This window comes from Carettochelys insculpta, chromosome 24, assembly GCF_033958435.1.
Source record: "Carettochelys insculpta isolate YL-2023 chromosome 24, ASM3395843v1, whole genome shotgun sequence".
Classification (NCBI taxonomy): domain Eukaryota; kingdom Metazoa; phylum Chordata; order Testudines; family Carettochelyidae; genus Carettochelys; species Carettochelys insculpta.
In genome coordinates this window covers 7676719-7693915 of record NC_134160.1, presented here as the reverse complement: position 1 = coordinate 7693915, position 17197 = coordinate 7676719, and the positions used below count along the sequence as shown (strand labels likewise).

Genomic DNA, 17197 nt, shown 5'->3' with positions numbered 1-17197 from the left:
CCTCTTAGCAAGCCCCTTCAAAGCACTCAGCCGCTTTGGACACATCCAAAAACAACATCAAGGGTGTGTCTACACTTGCATTCCTCTTTCGAAAGACGTATGCAAATGAGGTACCTCAAAAACGCAAATGAGGTATACATTTGCATATTTGGCACCATGTTTGCATATTCTAACTTCGAAAGAGCTTATTTTGAAAGAAGAAAGCCAGTGTAGACGCTGCTCTTTCGAAAGTAAACCCATCTTCAAAAGAGTCCTTCTTCCCTTTATTTAATGGGAAATAAAATAAATTAATAAAATTATTTAAAATTCCCATTAAATAAAGGGAAGAAGGATTCTTTCGAACATGGGTTTACTTTCGAAAGAGCAGCGTCTACACTGGCTTTCTTCTTTCAAAATAAGCTCTTTCGAAGTTAGAATATGCAAACGAGGTGCCAAATATGCAAATGTATATCTCATTTGCATTTTCGATTTACCTCATTTGCATACCTCTTTTGAAAGAGGAATGTGGGTGTAGACACACCCCAAATGAACCTTTGGCCCTTTCCAAGTGGGTGCTCAGCAGCACTGGCCCATCTAGCCCCAGCTCCTGGTCTACCCTCCAGTCAAGAGCCTCTAGTAGGCCTCAGACAATTCCAGACCCCAGCTGCTGGGCTTCTTTCCTTTTAAGTCTCTTCCATATCCTGCACAGGCAAAGCAGGGCTCACTGAAGAAGGCTGCTGGGTCCCCTAACTCCAAACCATAAAAAGCGCAGGCCATCCTTTGTAGCTAAATATTACAGATCTGCTGGGCCAGCCCAGATGGTACAATCACTAAACAAGGACCTAGCATTTGTTATGGTAGTAATGCTTGGTGGCCTCAGTCAGGAGCTGGATTGCAGATGACCATCCAGTGTGTGGCCAAATACATGAATGCTCCTTGACTCCGCCTTGTCCTCTGGGTGGCCAGTGCTGGCTAACCGCACTATGAAAAGCCTCATGTCTGTACGTTCCCTTTTAAGCCGGCCATAGTCTGGTCCCTAACCAAGACTGAGACTGTGGCATCCCTGTATACCAGTTACAGGGTAGACAATCATTGTGCCAAATGATACTCAGCCCTTTTCATCAACTGATCTAAAAGCACAGATGGGTCATCTCGTTACCCCCATTTAACAGACCAGAGAACCTGAGGCACAGAGAGGCCAAGTGACTTCCCCAAGGTCACTCTGCAGGCCAAGGGCAGGGCGGGGAACAGAACCCAGGTCTAAGGTAAAGACCACTGATTTTTCCCACTAGGCCACACTACAGCCGAAATCTATTTCATCAAGCACAGGTGGAGGAACTGGGCCCTCCTTAAGATTTATGGGGCCCTACGCAGTACTATTAAACTGTAGCCCCTACACCTGACAGCAGCCGGCTGGGTGGGGTTGGGGCGATAATGATTTTTTTAGAGATGTGAGTTCATAATCCTCAGAAAACACACGAATGAAATATTTTTAAAGCAGATTTTAAACTAAGGTCCTGTCGACTAACGCAGTAAATTCAGGAATGGACAGTATATACCTGAAGTTGGCAACTGCCTGTTTAACGGTTCATTATCACTTGAATGACTCTTTCGTAGGTTTCCTGTTCTGCCAAGAGGCCTGGCACTTCTGTCACTTTTAAGTTAACTAGATCCTCTCTGGAGGAAGCAGAGCCACAGAACAGGGACAGGAAGAGGCGGATGGGTGGGCATTAAGACCCAGAGGTGTCCCAAATTTTCAGGTGCCTCACGCGGCTGTGTATTCTGCAAGCGCAGCTCTGATGAGGAAGGATGTGAGGAAGGGGCACAGAATTCAAGCCTCTGATCAGCAGGTCGGAGAAATCTTGTTGCTCAGGTGTCCAGTGCTGGAACGAGAAGTAAGATTTCTCGACTAATTTATGTTCCCTACTGTGTTATCCAACTGCGGCCTTTGTACAGCAGGGCCAAAGGCCACCGTGGGAAATGGCAGGAGGCAGCTCCACCAGAAGGGGTGGAGCCTAGGGCAGAAGGGGCGGAGCCTAGGGCAGAAGGGGCGGGGCCAAGAGCAGTCAGCTCTCAGCGCTGCCCATGGAAAGGTACTGGGCCCCTCCCCAGCCCTCAGAAGCCACGTGGAGCAGGGGAGATGAGAGTCTGTGCTCACGAAAGCTCATGCTCAAAACTTTTCTGTTAGTCTATAAAGTGCCACAGGACCCTTCGTTGCTGTTACAGATCCAGACTAACGCGGCTACCCCTCCGATACGTGGAGCAGGGGAGTGAGGCTCTTGAGTTTCAAAGGGGCCAGAGCACCTGGCTGCTACCACTGCTACTGCAGCAGCGGCCAGGAGCTCCGGGCCCCTGTGCATGTCCCCCCTTGATGCCCTCTGTCGGCAGCCCTGCCCTTGGCCTATCCTTCCCCTGGCAGCGTGCCTTGGCATTTCACTGGATTCCAGTGTCCTCCCTGGCCCAGTCCTGGATAGTTCCACTGGCAAAGGTCACATAGAACAGGAGGCCAAACAGATTGAAGCCAGCTGTCATGAAGAAGATGTTCCTCCAGCCAGTCAGGAGGTCCTGGGGATCCCAAACAAGGAGTAATTAGTTTCTCTGTTCCCTCTCTCGCCACATCGATACACACAGAGAGCTGTTGGGGCTTGAGCCTCCATCCATTGTCATTTTAACCGTGGAACGGCTTTCATCTGGCTAAAGAACTCTGCAGCACCAGTTTCCTCTCTAGCTGTAGACTCAGCTCTTCAGACTCTGGGTGCTTGGCTCAGATGCGCAGGCACTGAGGCGTGCTTGGGAATGCAGACAGCTGAATTCAGGCAGCTTTGTCTTCAAGCTTTCCCTATTGTCCCACTCCCCCTGGGTCTCCCTGCTCTCCCATCTGTAAGTAGCTGCAGGTTGGCAGCCCGTGTCCAGAGAGTCCTTCCTTTTTAGATCATAAGAGTTTCTTCCACATAACTTAAGCATTTTTTTCTACCCATGGGCAGAATAAATTTTGTTATGTGCAGTGAAGATGTCCACCACCAATAAAAACACACGCTGCTGGCTGTGGGTGGCTGTGGCTCTGCTAATCATCTAGGTGGCACCTCAGTTTCTCGTGGGCGACAGCCCAAGAGCTCAGCTTACCAGGCACACTGGACTCAGCCATCTGTTGGGCACATTTGGCTGTTGCCTAGCTCATGTGGAAAGTTCATCTCCCCCTGCACCCTCCCTGCTTTCCCCCCAGGGAATCCAGCCTCCAGCGGTATCAAAAGTTAGCCAGGCTGAGTGTTCCCTGTAAGCTGAGTGCTCGGGCACCCCGGAGAGAGCCAGGTGCCACCCAGCTGATTAGCAGAGCGCCCCTGGCCAGGAGCATGTGTTTCTATTGGTGGTGCACATCCACGCATACCTTGGTGCATACAACAAAATTTATTCCACACAGGGAAATTTAGAGGGAACGTTGGCCAAGGCTACATCTGGCATACAGCAGGGGTGGGGAACTCCTGGACTGAAGTCCGGATCTGGACTGCAGCTTGTCTGGATCTGGCCCCCCCCAAGGCTCAGGGCTCCCTTGGCCAGCATCTCTGCTTGCCGCTCCCGCTCCCCTTCCCCCAGCTGGGGGAACAGCAGCACCCTGCTGCCTGGAAATGCTTTTCCTCATGGTGCTTTGACTGGCTGGAATTGTGGCCAATCAGAGCAGAGGGGTGGGGCCTGGGAGTGGTGGCAGGGAAAGCCGGGGATGGGGCAGCAGCCGTCCATGCATGTGCATGGAGATAAGCCCCCTCCACATTGTCCTGGACTCCCCTGGCCCCCAGTCTGCTCCTGCACACTCCTCCCGCCCAGATCCCCACCCTCCCCCCAACACCCTCCAGCCAACCCTCCTCCTGCACCTCCCTCCCACTCAGACCCCACCCCAGCCTACTCCTGCACCCTGCTCCTGTCCAAACCCACCTCCACGCTGCTCCTGCACCACCTGCCCACCCTGACCCCACATCTGCTCCCTGGCAGCCCCCTCCCACACACTGAACCCTGAACCCTCATTCTGGTCCCACCCTGGGCTCCCAGAAGAGTTAGTCTGGCCTGGGGGGAGCTCTGAACCTCAGTCCCTTCTTCTCCACCCCCCCGCCCTGGGTGTACAGAACCCATCCTTTGGCCAATCTGCTCCGTTCAGCTCCACTTTCTCTTCTCAGTATGCGTGTGGCGGGGAGGGAGAGCCACCACTGTGGCCATTCAGGCAGGCCCTGCCTTACCTGGCTGATGAGGAACCCGACAGCGATGGGAGCAATTATTCCTGACACGGTTCCGAAGGCGTTTGTGACTCCCACCAGAAACCCGGCATATCTGCAGGGAAGGGAAGGAAAATTTACTGAGCAAGGCAAAGAGAGACTTGCACAAAGGGGGAAAATTACGTTTCAATTCCCTCTCCCCCAGGCAACGGCACTAACCTCCTAGGAGCTTCAAAGAGAGCAAGTGCACCAGAATAAACTCATGGTGCACATAACAGACTCCTCCGCTTAGCCCCTGCCTGCCCTCTTGCAAGCTACTAAGACCCTTTCCCTGCTGTTGTTATGGGATCTGAGCCTGCACTTCTGTGCCTTGGTATTGCCTGTCCAGCTGCCAATGCTACCAGCTGCAGGGTCATGGAATACTAGCCCTGGAAGGGACCTCACTTATAGCAGGACCAAGTACCACCTAGACTAGATCATCTCTGTTAGATAGTTGTAGAACCCGTTCTTAAACATCTCCAATGATAGACATTCTGCAACCTCCTTAGGCAATTTATTCCAGTAATTAACCGCCCTGACAGGAAAATTTTCTTAATGGCCAGCCTAAACCCCCCTTGCTGCAATTTAAGCCCATTGCTTCTGGTCCTGTTATCAGAGGTTAAGGAGAATAATTATTCTCCTTCTTCCTTGTAACACCAGTTTAGGGACTAGAAAACTGCAGTCATGTCTCCTCACAGCTTTCTCTTTCCCAAACGAAATAAACGAAGTTCTTTCAATCTTCTCTCACAGGACATGTTTTCCAGAGCTTTAGTCACTTCAGTTGCTCTTCTCTGGACCTTCTCCAATTTCTCAACATCATTCCTGAAATGCGGTGCCCAGAACTGGACACAATGCTCTAACTGAGGACAAATCAGCGGAGAGTGAAGCAGAAGAATGACTTCTCATGACTTGCTCACAATACTCCTGTTAATGCATCTCAGAATCACGTTTGCTTTTTTTGCAAGAGCGTCATTCTGTTGACTCATGCTCAGCCTGCGGTCCTCTATGACCCCAAGATCCTTTTCTGCAGTGCTCCTTCCTAGGGAGTCCCTTCCCCTTCTGTATGTGTGAAACTGACTGTTCCTTCCTAAGTGGAGGACTTTGTATTTGTCCTTATTGAACTTCATCCCATTTTCCTCAGACCATTTCTCCAGTTTGTCTAGATCGTTTTGAATTCTGATCCTATCCTGCAAAGCAGCTGCAAACCCTCCCAGCTTGGTATCATCCGCAAACTTGATAAGCGTATTCTCTATGTCAATATCTAAATCATTAATGAAAATATTAAACAGAACTGGCCCCAAAACGGACCCCCGTGGAACCCCACTTGTTATTCCCTTCCAGCATGACTGTGGACCATTAATAACTACTCACTGTTAATGATTATCCAACCAGCTGCACACCTATCTGATAGTAGCCCCATCTAGGGCTAGAAGATCTAGAAGATCAGGGAGAGGAGAAGCAAAAGGCAGCTGGAGTAGCTGTGGGCTGGTGTGATGGAGATGATGAAGGCCAATGCATTGGGCCCTTGAGTCAATTGGAGGAGATAAGAGGACAGTCTGGGAGGTCTCACCTGGGAGCAATGTCGATTTGGTTAATATTGAAGCCAGCCCCGCACATGCTAATCACAGTCATGGAGAGCGTCAGAAAGCCCACAGCCGCTGTGTAATCACAGCCGACGTAGGACACAGCCACTAGGGAGACGGCTGGGAGCAGCATGCCTACAGAGAGGAGGGCACGTGGGTTATGGAGCTGACCATGAGAAGGGTGGCTGAGAGATCCTGGAGGCAGGAGGACCTATCCTTACCCAGCCCCGAGAAGAGTTTCCGAACCGTTGCTGTGCTGAACACGTGCTTGGACAGGAGGAAGTCTGCCAGCAGTCCTGAAATGATGGTACCCAGCCAGTTCCCAATGTAGGGGAGTGCTGAGAGGAGCCCATTCTGTTGAGAGAAGGGTAAGGGACTGGTTACCCTGCACAAGGCCCTGATGGGGACCCAGCATCACTGGATCAGGCTGGATGCACTCAGAGGAGCTGAAATGTCCAGACCATAGGAACCAGACTGGTTTGGGCCTGAGGTTCATCCAGCCCAGCGTCCTGCCTCTGACAGCGCAGCACCAACTGGCCACTTTGGAGGAAGGCAAAAGAAACGTCCTCACCCCTGGTCATCAGAAACTGGCCTACGCCCTGACGCAGGGGGGTCTGACAGCTCATCCAGGCTCGATTAGGCTTTGATCCCCTGGCACCCAGGAGACCATCTGGTCCTGTGCCCCAGCACATCTCACCTCTCTGATGTCAAAGTGCAGCACATCATTCATGTAGGTTGGCATGGAGGTCAGCAGCATGTAGAAGAGCCAGTCATTGCTGAAATAGGCGATGGCGATGGCCCAGACAGGCAGTGACTTAAGCATGGCCAGGAGCGGAAGGGACCGTCCATGAGAGCTGCCCTGGAAGAAACTGCCTCGTTAGTGACCCTTCTGGGGGCTCCCTTGCTCCTGGCTCTGTCCATGTCCCATAGGCAGGTGGTCTATTCTTGCCCCTGCCTCTCTGCCTCCTCCCAGGGCTTTAGCTGCCTGCTCTGTGTCGACTCCTGGATCACCCGGCAGACCCCGGCCTCCCCCAGCTGGGCAGTCCCACCTCTGACCAGCACAAGAGATGCTCCATGCTCCCGTACGAGTGCTGGGCTCCCAGTGCTGTTGCTGGAGCAGGTGTCCAGGCTCACGTTGGGACTGGACTTCACTCAACACAGCTAAAAGTCTTCTCCTTCCTCTTAGGCCCATTCCTCTCCCAAGCCAGTGCCTGATCCAACCCATCCCTTCACCTTGGGCCCCCTTGACTCCCTCTGCCTCCTTCTCCCTTCACGTCCAGCCTAGTGCTTGTCCACAGAATGCAGCCTTCCCTCTTCCCCCCGCAGCTGATCCTCTCGTCTGTGCCTTGCACATCTCTCAGCTCACCTGTGCTCGCTCGCTCCATGGCTCACGCTGTCACTCAGACCCAAACACCACCCTTTGAGTGCCTCCCCCTGCTGCTCCGACCAGCAGGCTCCTCCTTGGACCCCTCTGCATCACGCCCAAGCTCCTTCAGGCCCTTCCCACAACCCAGCCCGAGCCTACATCGCTCAGTGCCTCGGACTCATCCCTCTGTTTCTCCCAAGCTTCATCTCCCCACATGCTCGGCTTCCAGCCTCCCTTCAGACCACCCCATGCATGGAGCTCTCTGCCTAGCTCCTCTGCGAAGAGACCTCCCTTGGCTTCAACAAACTCCTCCTTACGATACGCATTTCACGAAGCACAGGCAGGTGGATCTCTTCCGTGGCCCTGACTTTGGCCCCTTCCCTCTGATGTGTCCTCCACACCTACATCTAAACTCATCTGGAGACTCTTTGGGAGAGGGCCCTCTCCTTCTACTTCCCTTTGCACTGCTCTGTGAGTAACCCTGGCGAAGGTCCCGTTGGAGGAGGTCCCATCGTCCCAATCTCTGCTCAAAGGTGGGGATATGGGGCAAACTAGGCGAGAGTTACAAGGCTTTCCAAGTACCTGATTGACCAGCGATGACACAATGTACTCCTTCTCACCAGCGCTAATAAAGGGGTGATGCGCAGGAGCTTCATAGACGAGAAGGAACCAGAACACACACCAAATGCAGCCAATGCCACCTACGGAGGAAGGGAACGGATCAGTGGCTCTTGTCTCGGATCTATTGGCAGCACAGGTGGGCAGATATCAGCAGGATCGACAGTTGCTGCGGAGCTGGGAACAAGGTGGAAGGGTAGCCCGGCAAGGGCAGAAGGGATGGGGCTTGGGGCAATCACACCTGGGGTCCCCCACACTCTCTCAGAGCTGCATGCAGAGTGGTGGCACAGCATTGCTGTGACATTTAATAAATGAATGTATGGAGCTATACATCCCAGAGAGCTAGAAGGGACCTTGGGAGGTCACTGAGTCCAGTCCACTGCCCTCTTAGCAGGACCAAGCACCATTCTTTATCCCCCCCTCCCCCGCTACTGCTCATTTAATTTATTTGCCCCAAAGTGGCCCCCTCAAGGATTGGGGTCACATCTCTGGGTTTAGCAGGCCAATGCTCAAACCACTGAGCTACCCCTCCCCACTTTGCCCATCCCCACTCAATGGACCTCATAGATACCAAGAGATGGGCAGGCAAGACACCACTGCTCTGCGACAGACTGCCAGACGCTAGCGTCTTGGATGGAGGGGCAGGTCTGTTCTACTCACTCATGATGGCAGACAGACCAGGTGGGGCCTTTGAGCGGCAAACCATAGCTCCTGTACCCTTATAGCTTAAAGCAAAATGCCAGGCCTGAGAGCTCAGATGCAGCTTGAGCAGCAGCAACGTGAGCCTCCTCTAGACTGCCCAACCAACCAGCCTCCATCGAGAGCTGAAGGAGGAAGAGGGAAGTCCTGTCCCTCTGGCCATTCGGCCCTTTCACCTGGAAGTTCTAACCATGATGATGGTCTCGCCGAAGAGGGACGTTTCCACAATAGGAACTGGGTGGAGAGCCCCCAGCTCCTCACACAGAGGTAACTAGAAGACCTTCATATACTTTACTCTGGTGTGGTTTTACTTGTCCGTGAATCTTCGACCGTGGAAACCACAGCAACTCACCGAAGATGTAGAAGACGTATGGCCACCCCAAGCTCTGGCAGATGATCCCAGCCACAGGGAAAGTGATGAAGGTCCCAAATGTGCATCCTGATGAGCATATGGAAAGGAGTTCGGAGCAAGGCCGTGATAATGTGGTGGCCGCAGAGGATGACCCGGGCTTCCCAGTGCTCACCCTACACCACGAGATAGTAACTCTGTTCCTGCCCTATCAGCTCAATTTTGAGAAGACAAGGTGGAGGAGGTAAAGGAAAGGGAGAAAGAGCAGGAAAAGTGAATGTTCAGCCAACATTTCTCCACAGAAGACCTTTGGCCTAGAACCTGAACATTTCTCAGACTCATAAGAGGAGCCACTTGCCTGCACCATGGGCAAGAAAAGCCTGCATTAGGAGAGCTCTCTCTCCTTCATGTGAAAGGGCAGGTGCCAGAGCTATAGGAATAGTTGGTTTGACGGCAAAGAGAATCACTCTCTCTTACCAGCTTCGGCGAGGTTCATGAGCCTGCTGCGTTCCAAAGGGGGAGCCCACTTTGCCCACAGCGTATATTGGGCTGGAAATATCACCCCCTGCCGAGCAAAACACAGATGTATGTGAGCACAGCAGGGAAAGGGAGCTCTGGGACGGATACTTGGTGGAAAGCATTAGCCAATTTCATGACCTTTCACTGCCTCACTCATTCCCCCAACTTGGTTTGTCCTTGTCCCTTGCTTCTGAGCTCATTGGGGCAGAGACCTGTTAACATCCTCTGCAATGCAACATGTACACCCGGTGCTGCCCACGTACAACCACAAGCCACCGACCGTGAAGAGCTTGAAAGTGAAGGCTGTACCTCAGCCATACCGAGCAGCGCCTGCAGCCCAATGAGGTAGGCTGCGCCGAGGCCGGCGGCTAGTGGTGTGAGGAGGGTGAGTGCTGAGGTTGAGAGAAGCCCAGACCCTAGCAGTAGCTTCCCTCCGAACATTCCCGACAAGTATCCGCCAAGGAGCTGGGTGAAGATGTAGCCATAGAAGAAGGCGCTGAGGATGAGGCCCTGGGTCTTAGAGTTCCAGTCATACACGGGGGCCTGGAGATGACAGAGCATGCATCAAAAGGGGGAGACAAAACAAAGCAGCATCCCTTGAGGAGACGCTGCCGCAGCTTGAAAACTCTGCTCAAGGGAGAAACAACGGCGACTCGCCTTGGAACTGTTGTAGTTCGCGGTGCGCTGCTCCTGTCCATTCCGGTAGGTGGGCGTGCTGTGTGCACGGATGTCGGAAGACTTTTCCCCAGCAGTACCTGTCGGGTTGGCTGTGATGCCTATCCAGTGATGTTGCCTATGAATGCCCCTACCGACCCAACCCCGGCTCAGTTCTCTGATTGAGAGGATGCGGGGGTATCTGGAACGGGCAGCAGCAACGCTGCTTGACGAACAACAGTTACAGGGCGGGCAACCGCTTTTAATTCATCTTCGAGTGATTGCTCCTGTGCATTCCGAGAGTGACTTCCCAGCCATAGGTCTGGAGGTGGGACCAGATCTTACTTCTCTCTGGTAGCCAACTGCAGGACGGCCCTGCCAGACCTGGCATGCCCCCAAGCCTGCTGCACCAGGGCCCAGTGCAAGGTGAAGGTCTGCACCAGTGACCAAGTCGCTGCTCTGCAGATGTCCAAGATGGGCACCTGTGCCAGGAACACTGTTGAGGTGCAGGTCCATGTTGAGTGCGCTGTGAGAGGCAGGGCAGGAACCTTGGCCAGCTCATAGCAGATCGTAATGCATGACATGACCCAGGAAGACAGGCACTGGGAAGTAATAGGGGCATCTTTCATGTGGTCCGCATATTATACAAAAAGCTGGGGGGACTTGTGGGACGGTTTAGTGCTGTCAGTATAGAAGGGCAGGGCCTTTTGCACATCCAGGGAGCGCCGTGCCCTGTCCCGGGCCGAGGCATGATGGTTCAGGCAAAAACTGGGAGAAAACGTCTTGGTTAAGATGAAAGGGGGTTCAGGATGCAGACGCAGGCGTATCTTATCATACAGAACACCGACAAAGGAGGTTCAGACCTCAGGGCCATCAACTCTGACACCCTTCTGGCTGGTGTGGTGGCCACCAGGAACTCCACCTTCTCTGAGAGGTAATCCAACAAGCATGTGCCCATAGGCTCAAAGGGATGCCCCCATCAACTGGGATCATACCAGACTAAGATCCCAGTTCAGATCCCATGGTGGTATGGGGTCTCTCCCTGGGGTGTGTGGTAGACCGCGGGCTTGGTGCCAGGACTCTGGCTGATAGGGCAGAGTCACCAGCAGTGTCAGAGCCCCCAGAGAGAAGGCCATCCCCAGTGCCAAACCACCCTGGGTGGCCTGGCCAGTGCCTCCAACTATGTGAGGTTCCTCACGGCCTCGAGCGTGTCTGGCATGGAGGGAAGGTCCAGGTCCTCCCCTGGGACTGGTGCTGGACTTGACAGACCTGGTTCTGGGCTTGGAGTCAATGGAGCTGGAGTCGGTGCCGGGTGCGGTGCACAGCTCTGCACTCATGCTGGCACATGGTGCCTCTGGAGCCTGACTTGCCTCCTGGAGGGAGAGCGACTTCTCTCCACGTGCCTCTTCTTCGGCGCCAAGGAGCGACGTCGACGCTCCTGGTCTGGCCCAGGCACTGGGGTATCTTGCACCAAGGCCGGCATGCTCTGCACCAATGAAGATGGGGCCAGTTCCCACGGCTGACACGCCGATTCCATAACGCTCAGTTTAAGTCTCTGATTTCGTCTCCTCCTTCCTCCTAGATTTGACTCCCCTGCAAGTGGGCACTTGGTCCTGCAGGGGACTCTCCCCTGGGCACTTCACACAAGCCTCGTGTGGCTCACCCTTGGGCTTCCCACATCTCTGGCCCTGCTTGAAGCCCTGGGGCTGTGGCATGTCCAGGTACCTCTACCACTTGAGAGGGGAAAACCCCTCAAGCACTAAGAACTATTAACAGACTATCACCAGCCAGTTAGCAAACAAAGAACTCTCAATGTGGGAACGCAGAGGTAGAAGCTCCAACAACCTTCAGAAGGCGGAAAGGAGCTGGGCAGGGGTCGAGTCGGCAGGGGCATGTTTTGGCGACATTGCCACAGGGGGCACCACAGCTGACCTGACGTGTACCGCTGGGGAAAAGTCTTCAGACACCCAAGCATGCGGCACGCGCAGGTATATTGGAATGCACAGGAGCAATCACTCCAAGGAGAACTATTCTCACTGGCCAGGACTTCTCCAGGCACAGGCCTGTCCCCAGGCAGGGGACCAGCACTCTTCTAATGACAATGGCATCTTTGTGCACACACGTGCAAGAGATACTCTGCGGTCAGCCGTTAAGCGCCTCTCCACAGCACCTCACTGCTGCCCACGGGTAGAGCCAATCACTGGCAAAAGGATCTGGCCTGGGGATGTGAGAGTTGTTACCAAAGTGTGGGGGAGTCAGGAGGCCCTGCGCCCTCATCTGCGGTCAGATGTGACCCTCGGCCAGCAGGTGGAACAGGCAGACAGGGACACAGCATAGACCACACTTGTCAGCACAGAAACCAGACGCATTTAGTACAATCCATCTTTGGGTGAGGGTCCCCAGACCTAGGGTCTTGGCTCAAGTCCTGCACCCACACCAGCCCAGCTGCCCCGGTCCCAGCAGTCCAGTCCCAGCCCCCACAGCCAGGCCCTTTCTCCAGGTTTTATCCTGTTTCCTGGGCAAATGGTACCACCTGGTCGCACCCTGCCATGGCCTCAGGTTAGGAAGAGCATCAGCCCTTGTGTATGTGCAGGAGGCCACCACACCCAAAAGCTCCCATCACCACCTAGCTACTGGCACCGTGCCCAGGGAAACTGAGGCACCCTATATCGGACTATAATAGAACTCACAGGCAACGTATAGTGAATCAAATCCCCACTTTGTCACAATAGGTTAAACATTTAACCAGTTAAATTGTAATTGTCATCGTTTGTCTGGTTACCTTTTCACACCGATACATATACCCCTGTCCTGGCCCCGCCTTTACACTTACTCCTGGAGGGAATTCTTGGTGGGAGCCATTGGCCTGAGCGTGGGAGCGATTGGGACACACGTCCATGGAGACATTGGACGGGCCGCCTGGGATGCTGCCGTTTGTCATGGCTACAATGGTGATGCTGAGGTTGACCCGGAGTGCGTACACCATGAAGAGGGAGAGGTGCAGGATGAGAGCCAGGCTGTAGCGAGCTGAGCAGAGCCCTGGGGTGGAGAATAACCACAACAAGCTGGAGGTGGTCAGGGAGGCTGCTGACTAACCCTGAAGGTGCCCCATCACCTCTGGATGTGAGAGATCTCCAGGCAGCCAGCTCCAGGCAGCTCTGTCCAGACCAAACCCTCCAGAAACTTCCTCTGCAGTCACCAAAGCTCTCCTTTGTCACCTCCAGAGCAGGCCAGCCCCCTCCAGGGCAGGACTATCGTGAAGGAGAATTACTTTGGGGTCGCTGCTGAGAAGTGGTCCATGTCCTTGCAGCAGCAGCACTTGTATTTGTGGTGGATGCACCATCCTTTCCCATCCTACACTGAACTGGCATTCCTACTTCCCCTACTTGACCGCCCCCCAGCTCCTGAAAAAACCCAGGAAGCAGCTCAGGAGAGGGCATGAACACTCCTGAGCACAGAGCAAACCGTGTCCTTTCAGGAGATGGTTCTCACACTATTAATCCAGTTTCCCAGCACTAATCAATCCTCACAAGCTTCTTGGGCAGGTCCTGAATTTTACCTGAGGGGGAAACCAAGGCACGAATAGCAGAAGTGACTTGCCAAAGAGCCAAAGGCAGAATTAGAACCTGGAATTAGAACCTGGAAGGCCCCGAGTCCCCATCCCACGTTCAGAGCAGTGTGTCACACCTCTTGTTTTTCTCAAGTAGACTTACCTTTCCCCAGGAACAACTCCTGGTTGAGTAAAGGGGCAGCATCTTCCTGATCTGACTCCCGCAGGTTCTCTGACTCGGTGTTCTCAGTGCTTTGCTGCATCTTCTCTTGGAAGCAAAGTTGACGCCTGCACCTCCTTGTGGGAGCCTCTCAGCCACTGGTGAAACAAGATGAGCCTTAGACATCAGCGAACCGAAGGTTTGGAACCATCTCCTCAAAAGCTGTTCTTCCTACAACACAAGGCGCTCCATCATGGGGGCGCCGCAGGGTTGTGGAATAGGACGCTACGCACCTAGTGCAAATGGGACACTGTTTAAGAACAATGTGATTTACAATGATACAAAATAACTTCTGTGCCTAGCCTTGAGTGATCCTTCCTATTTTTGACTTTGATCACCACAGCCTCCAAGTGGATACAGAGCCCTATTTACCGCAGGGCTGGAGAGTCCTCATCACAGATATTCCTCACTCCTCAGCAAACAGCCGCACCCTGCACCCACAAAGCTACACTCTGCGTCCTGTAAAAGAAGGCTTGTTCCAGAGGGCAGCTGCCAAGCTGAAACATGCTTTGATACTGTCACAGAGTGTGGGGGCCACCAAGCCCTGCACCTCCATCCGCAGACAGATGTGACTCTCATTCAGCAGGTAGAACAGAAGGTTTATTAATCGACAGGGACACAGCGTAGAACAGACTTGTCAGGACAGAAACCAGCAGCAGTGAGTACAATCCACCTTGGGGAAAGGTGGCCCAGGACCCTGGACCTCTTTTCTTCCTCTCCAGCCAGAAGAGGCTGCTCCACTCCCGAACTGCCCTATTCAAATTCAACCAGCCAGGCCCCTCCTCCCTCCTTTGTCCTGTTTTTTTTTTTTTTTTGGCGGGGGGCGGGGGGGAGTCAGGGGAGGAAGATGACACCTGATTGCCCAGGCTACAAAGGCTGTGGAAGGCCACTGTGTCAGAAGTCATCTCATCGAAATTCTCATCACCAACTATCCACTGATGCTGTGCCCAGGGAAACTGAGGCACACACTTGGAGTTACTACAGAACTGTAGGACACACATGTAACATAACAAGGGGAATAAAATCCCCACAATCCCACTTTGTCACAGATATGGAGAGAGCCAGGCCCATATAGAAGCACAGAAAGTGGTGTGCCCTGGAAAAATGTGGAATTTGTGTTTTAATAGAGAATCTTTAAGTTTTACGCTTTGTGAAAAAACAGAAACAGACAGTGGCACCCTGATGAGCTGATCTAATTGGGCCTCGGGCCAAATCGGATCATCAAAAATTTGGATAATCAGGAGAATGGGTGGGACTCCGGCTGTCAGCTTAAAAAATTATAAATATATCACTAAACCCTTGCGTTCAACTGATACCTTGAACCTGTGGTCCGTTGGGAGCCAGCTGAGGTCACTCAGTCAGGGTGAACTGCAAATAGAATGGGGCAGATATTTGGGTATTTAGATATACCAAACCAGCACCAAACATCTTCGTTCTTTCTCACAGGTGAATCAGAAGTTGAAGCAATGCATTCTCTTAAAGTACTTAGCCTCAGGCCTTGATCCGGATACCTGGGTCAAATAGGATGACGAATATTGGAACTCTTATTTCACCATGCACAGGTCTGCTGCCTGGGGTCTGGGGGACGAAGGAAGCAACTGCACAGGGGCCCAGTATTTCAAAGATTTTTACATGGAAGAGGGAGAAAAATTATTCTCCTTCACCTCTGAGGGTAGGACAAGAAGCAATGGGCTTAAACTGCAGCAAGGGAGGTTTAGGTTGAACATTAGGAAAAACTTCCTGTCAGGGTGGTTAAACACTGGAATAAATTTCCTAGGGAGGTTGTGGAATCTTCATCACTGGAGGTATTTAAGAGCGGGTTAGACACACAGCTGTCAGGGATGATCTAGACTGTGCCTGGTTCTGCCATGAATGGACAGGACTGGATCCAATGACCTCTTGAGGTCCCTTCCCGTTCTAGTGTTCTATGATTTATCCGTTAAATAATTCACATACAGTTTATCACAACCTTCAAAGAGGCACGACCGATCACACTACTTCAATCACATTTCATCATAAACGTTCATATACTCTTCTGACTGTGAATCAAAGCTAGTAACTGACAAGGATTAGTTGCTCATTTCGCAAGACCTGAGCCAACACTTACTTGGGCTGGGCCTCTGTGGCTAGGGGCTGTTCCAGATGCACTGGAGCACCCTCACCCGCAGCAGTGCTGAGGGCAGGGACACTGTAGCCAGGGCAGAGAAACCCCTATCCCCAACGCGCTGTAAGCAGTGGGGCTGCAGCTCAGCCAGGGCAGCCCCTGTTCATGGCCTCCCCAGTCACCCTACCCCACGCTTGTTTAACCAGTTAAACCTAATGTTTAACTCGTTAACAAATTAAACAGGATTTTACATCCCTGAAATAGATTGACTACCTCTCTGAAGTTTGTCCCTTCCTCCCGAACAAGTCCAAAAAGGTCGACCCTGGATCAGTCCACCCAATGCTTTTTTGTGCAGGTGCTTGCTAGTACTGAGTACTGGAACCTCAGCAGCCCCAACCAGGGGATTGGCTGGGGGTGCAGGATGGGGAGCTGGATGAATACACGCTCCTCTCAGCCTATGAACTGGTTAACTTTCAGGCCATGTGCCACATTTTAATCAGATGCCTAATATTTCAATCAGATAACGTCACACACCTAACTGTATTTTGTGGCTAGAGAAAGTCCTGAATTTCATTTTAATAGTGGAAAACTACACATTGTTATTTTTAAATCGAGGAAAGTCAGGATCCCTATACCTAAGTAAGACGTGCCGGGTTGTGACAAAGAGAGAACCTCCCCTACTAAAATTCCACCTCTTTTCCATCATACAATTCTATGGCTGTGTCTACACTTGCATTCCTCTTTCGAAAGAGGAATGCAAATGAGGGGAATCGAAAATGCAAACGAGGTACTGATTTACATATCTCATGCTTCATTTGCATAATCTCTTTTTGGGAGTGTAGATGGGGCTCTTTCGAAAATAAACTCCATCTTCGAAAGAACACTTTTTTCTGAAACAAAATAGTAAGAAGGGTTCTTTCAAAGATGGGGTTTGTTTTCAAAAGAGCCCTGTCTCCACTGATGTTTTTCTCTGAAAGAATCTCTTCTGAAAGGAGATTACGCAAATGAAGTATGACATATGTAAATCAGCACCTTATTTGCATTTTTGATTTCCCTCATTTGCATTCCTCTTTGGAAAGAGGAATACAAGTGTAGACACAGCCTGTGTGTGGGTCACTTGCCCCTTCCCCAGAGTGAAGCAGGAGTGAGCCGATTTTCTCAATTAACTGCAACTTCTCCAGAAATCAAGTCCAAACTATGAACTCACAGATCAAGCAGAAGCGATCCCCGGCCACTCGTTTTTCAATACAAGGTGCTGCTTTATGTTCAAGAAGTCCACATGGCCTCATTCCTGCAGGAATGCCACGAATTCAGA

At 52.2% G+C, this 17197-nt stretch overlaps 1 protein-coding gene across 1 annotated transcript; it reads right to left on the bottom strand.

Annotated features, from left to right (window-relative positions):
* Positions 1-542: 542 nt before the first annotated feature.
* LOC142001178 (sodium-dependent phosphate transport protein 3-like) lies at positions 543-17153 on the bottom strand. The gene is made up of 13 exons (XM_074976165.1): positions 17090-17153; positions 15095-15146; positions 13722-13876; positions 12842-13047; positions 9664-9897; positions 9313-9400; positions 8839-8925; positions 7752-7870; positions 6501-6662; positions 6025-6157; positions 5791-5938; positions 4206-4296; positions 543-2544 (listed from the first exon to the last, which is right to left on the bottom strand). The coding sequence occupies exons 3-13, from the start codon at positions 13819-13821 to the stop codon at positions 2413-2415; spliced, it is 1500 nt and encodes a 499-aa protein (XP_074832266.1). The 5' UTR covers positions 13822-13876; positions 15095-15146; positions 17090-17153; the 3' UTR covers positions 543-2412.
* Between the last annotated feature and the right edge of the window lie 44 nt (positions 17154-17197).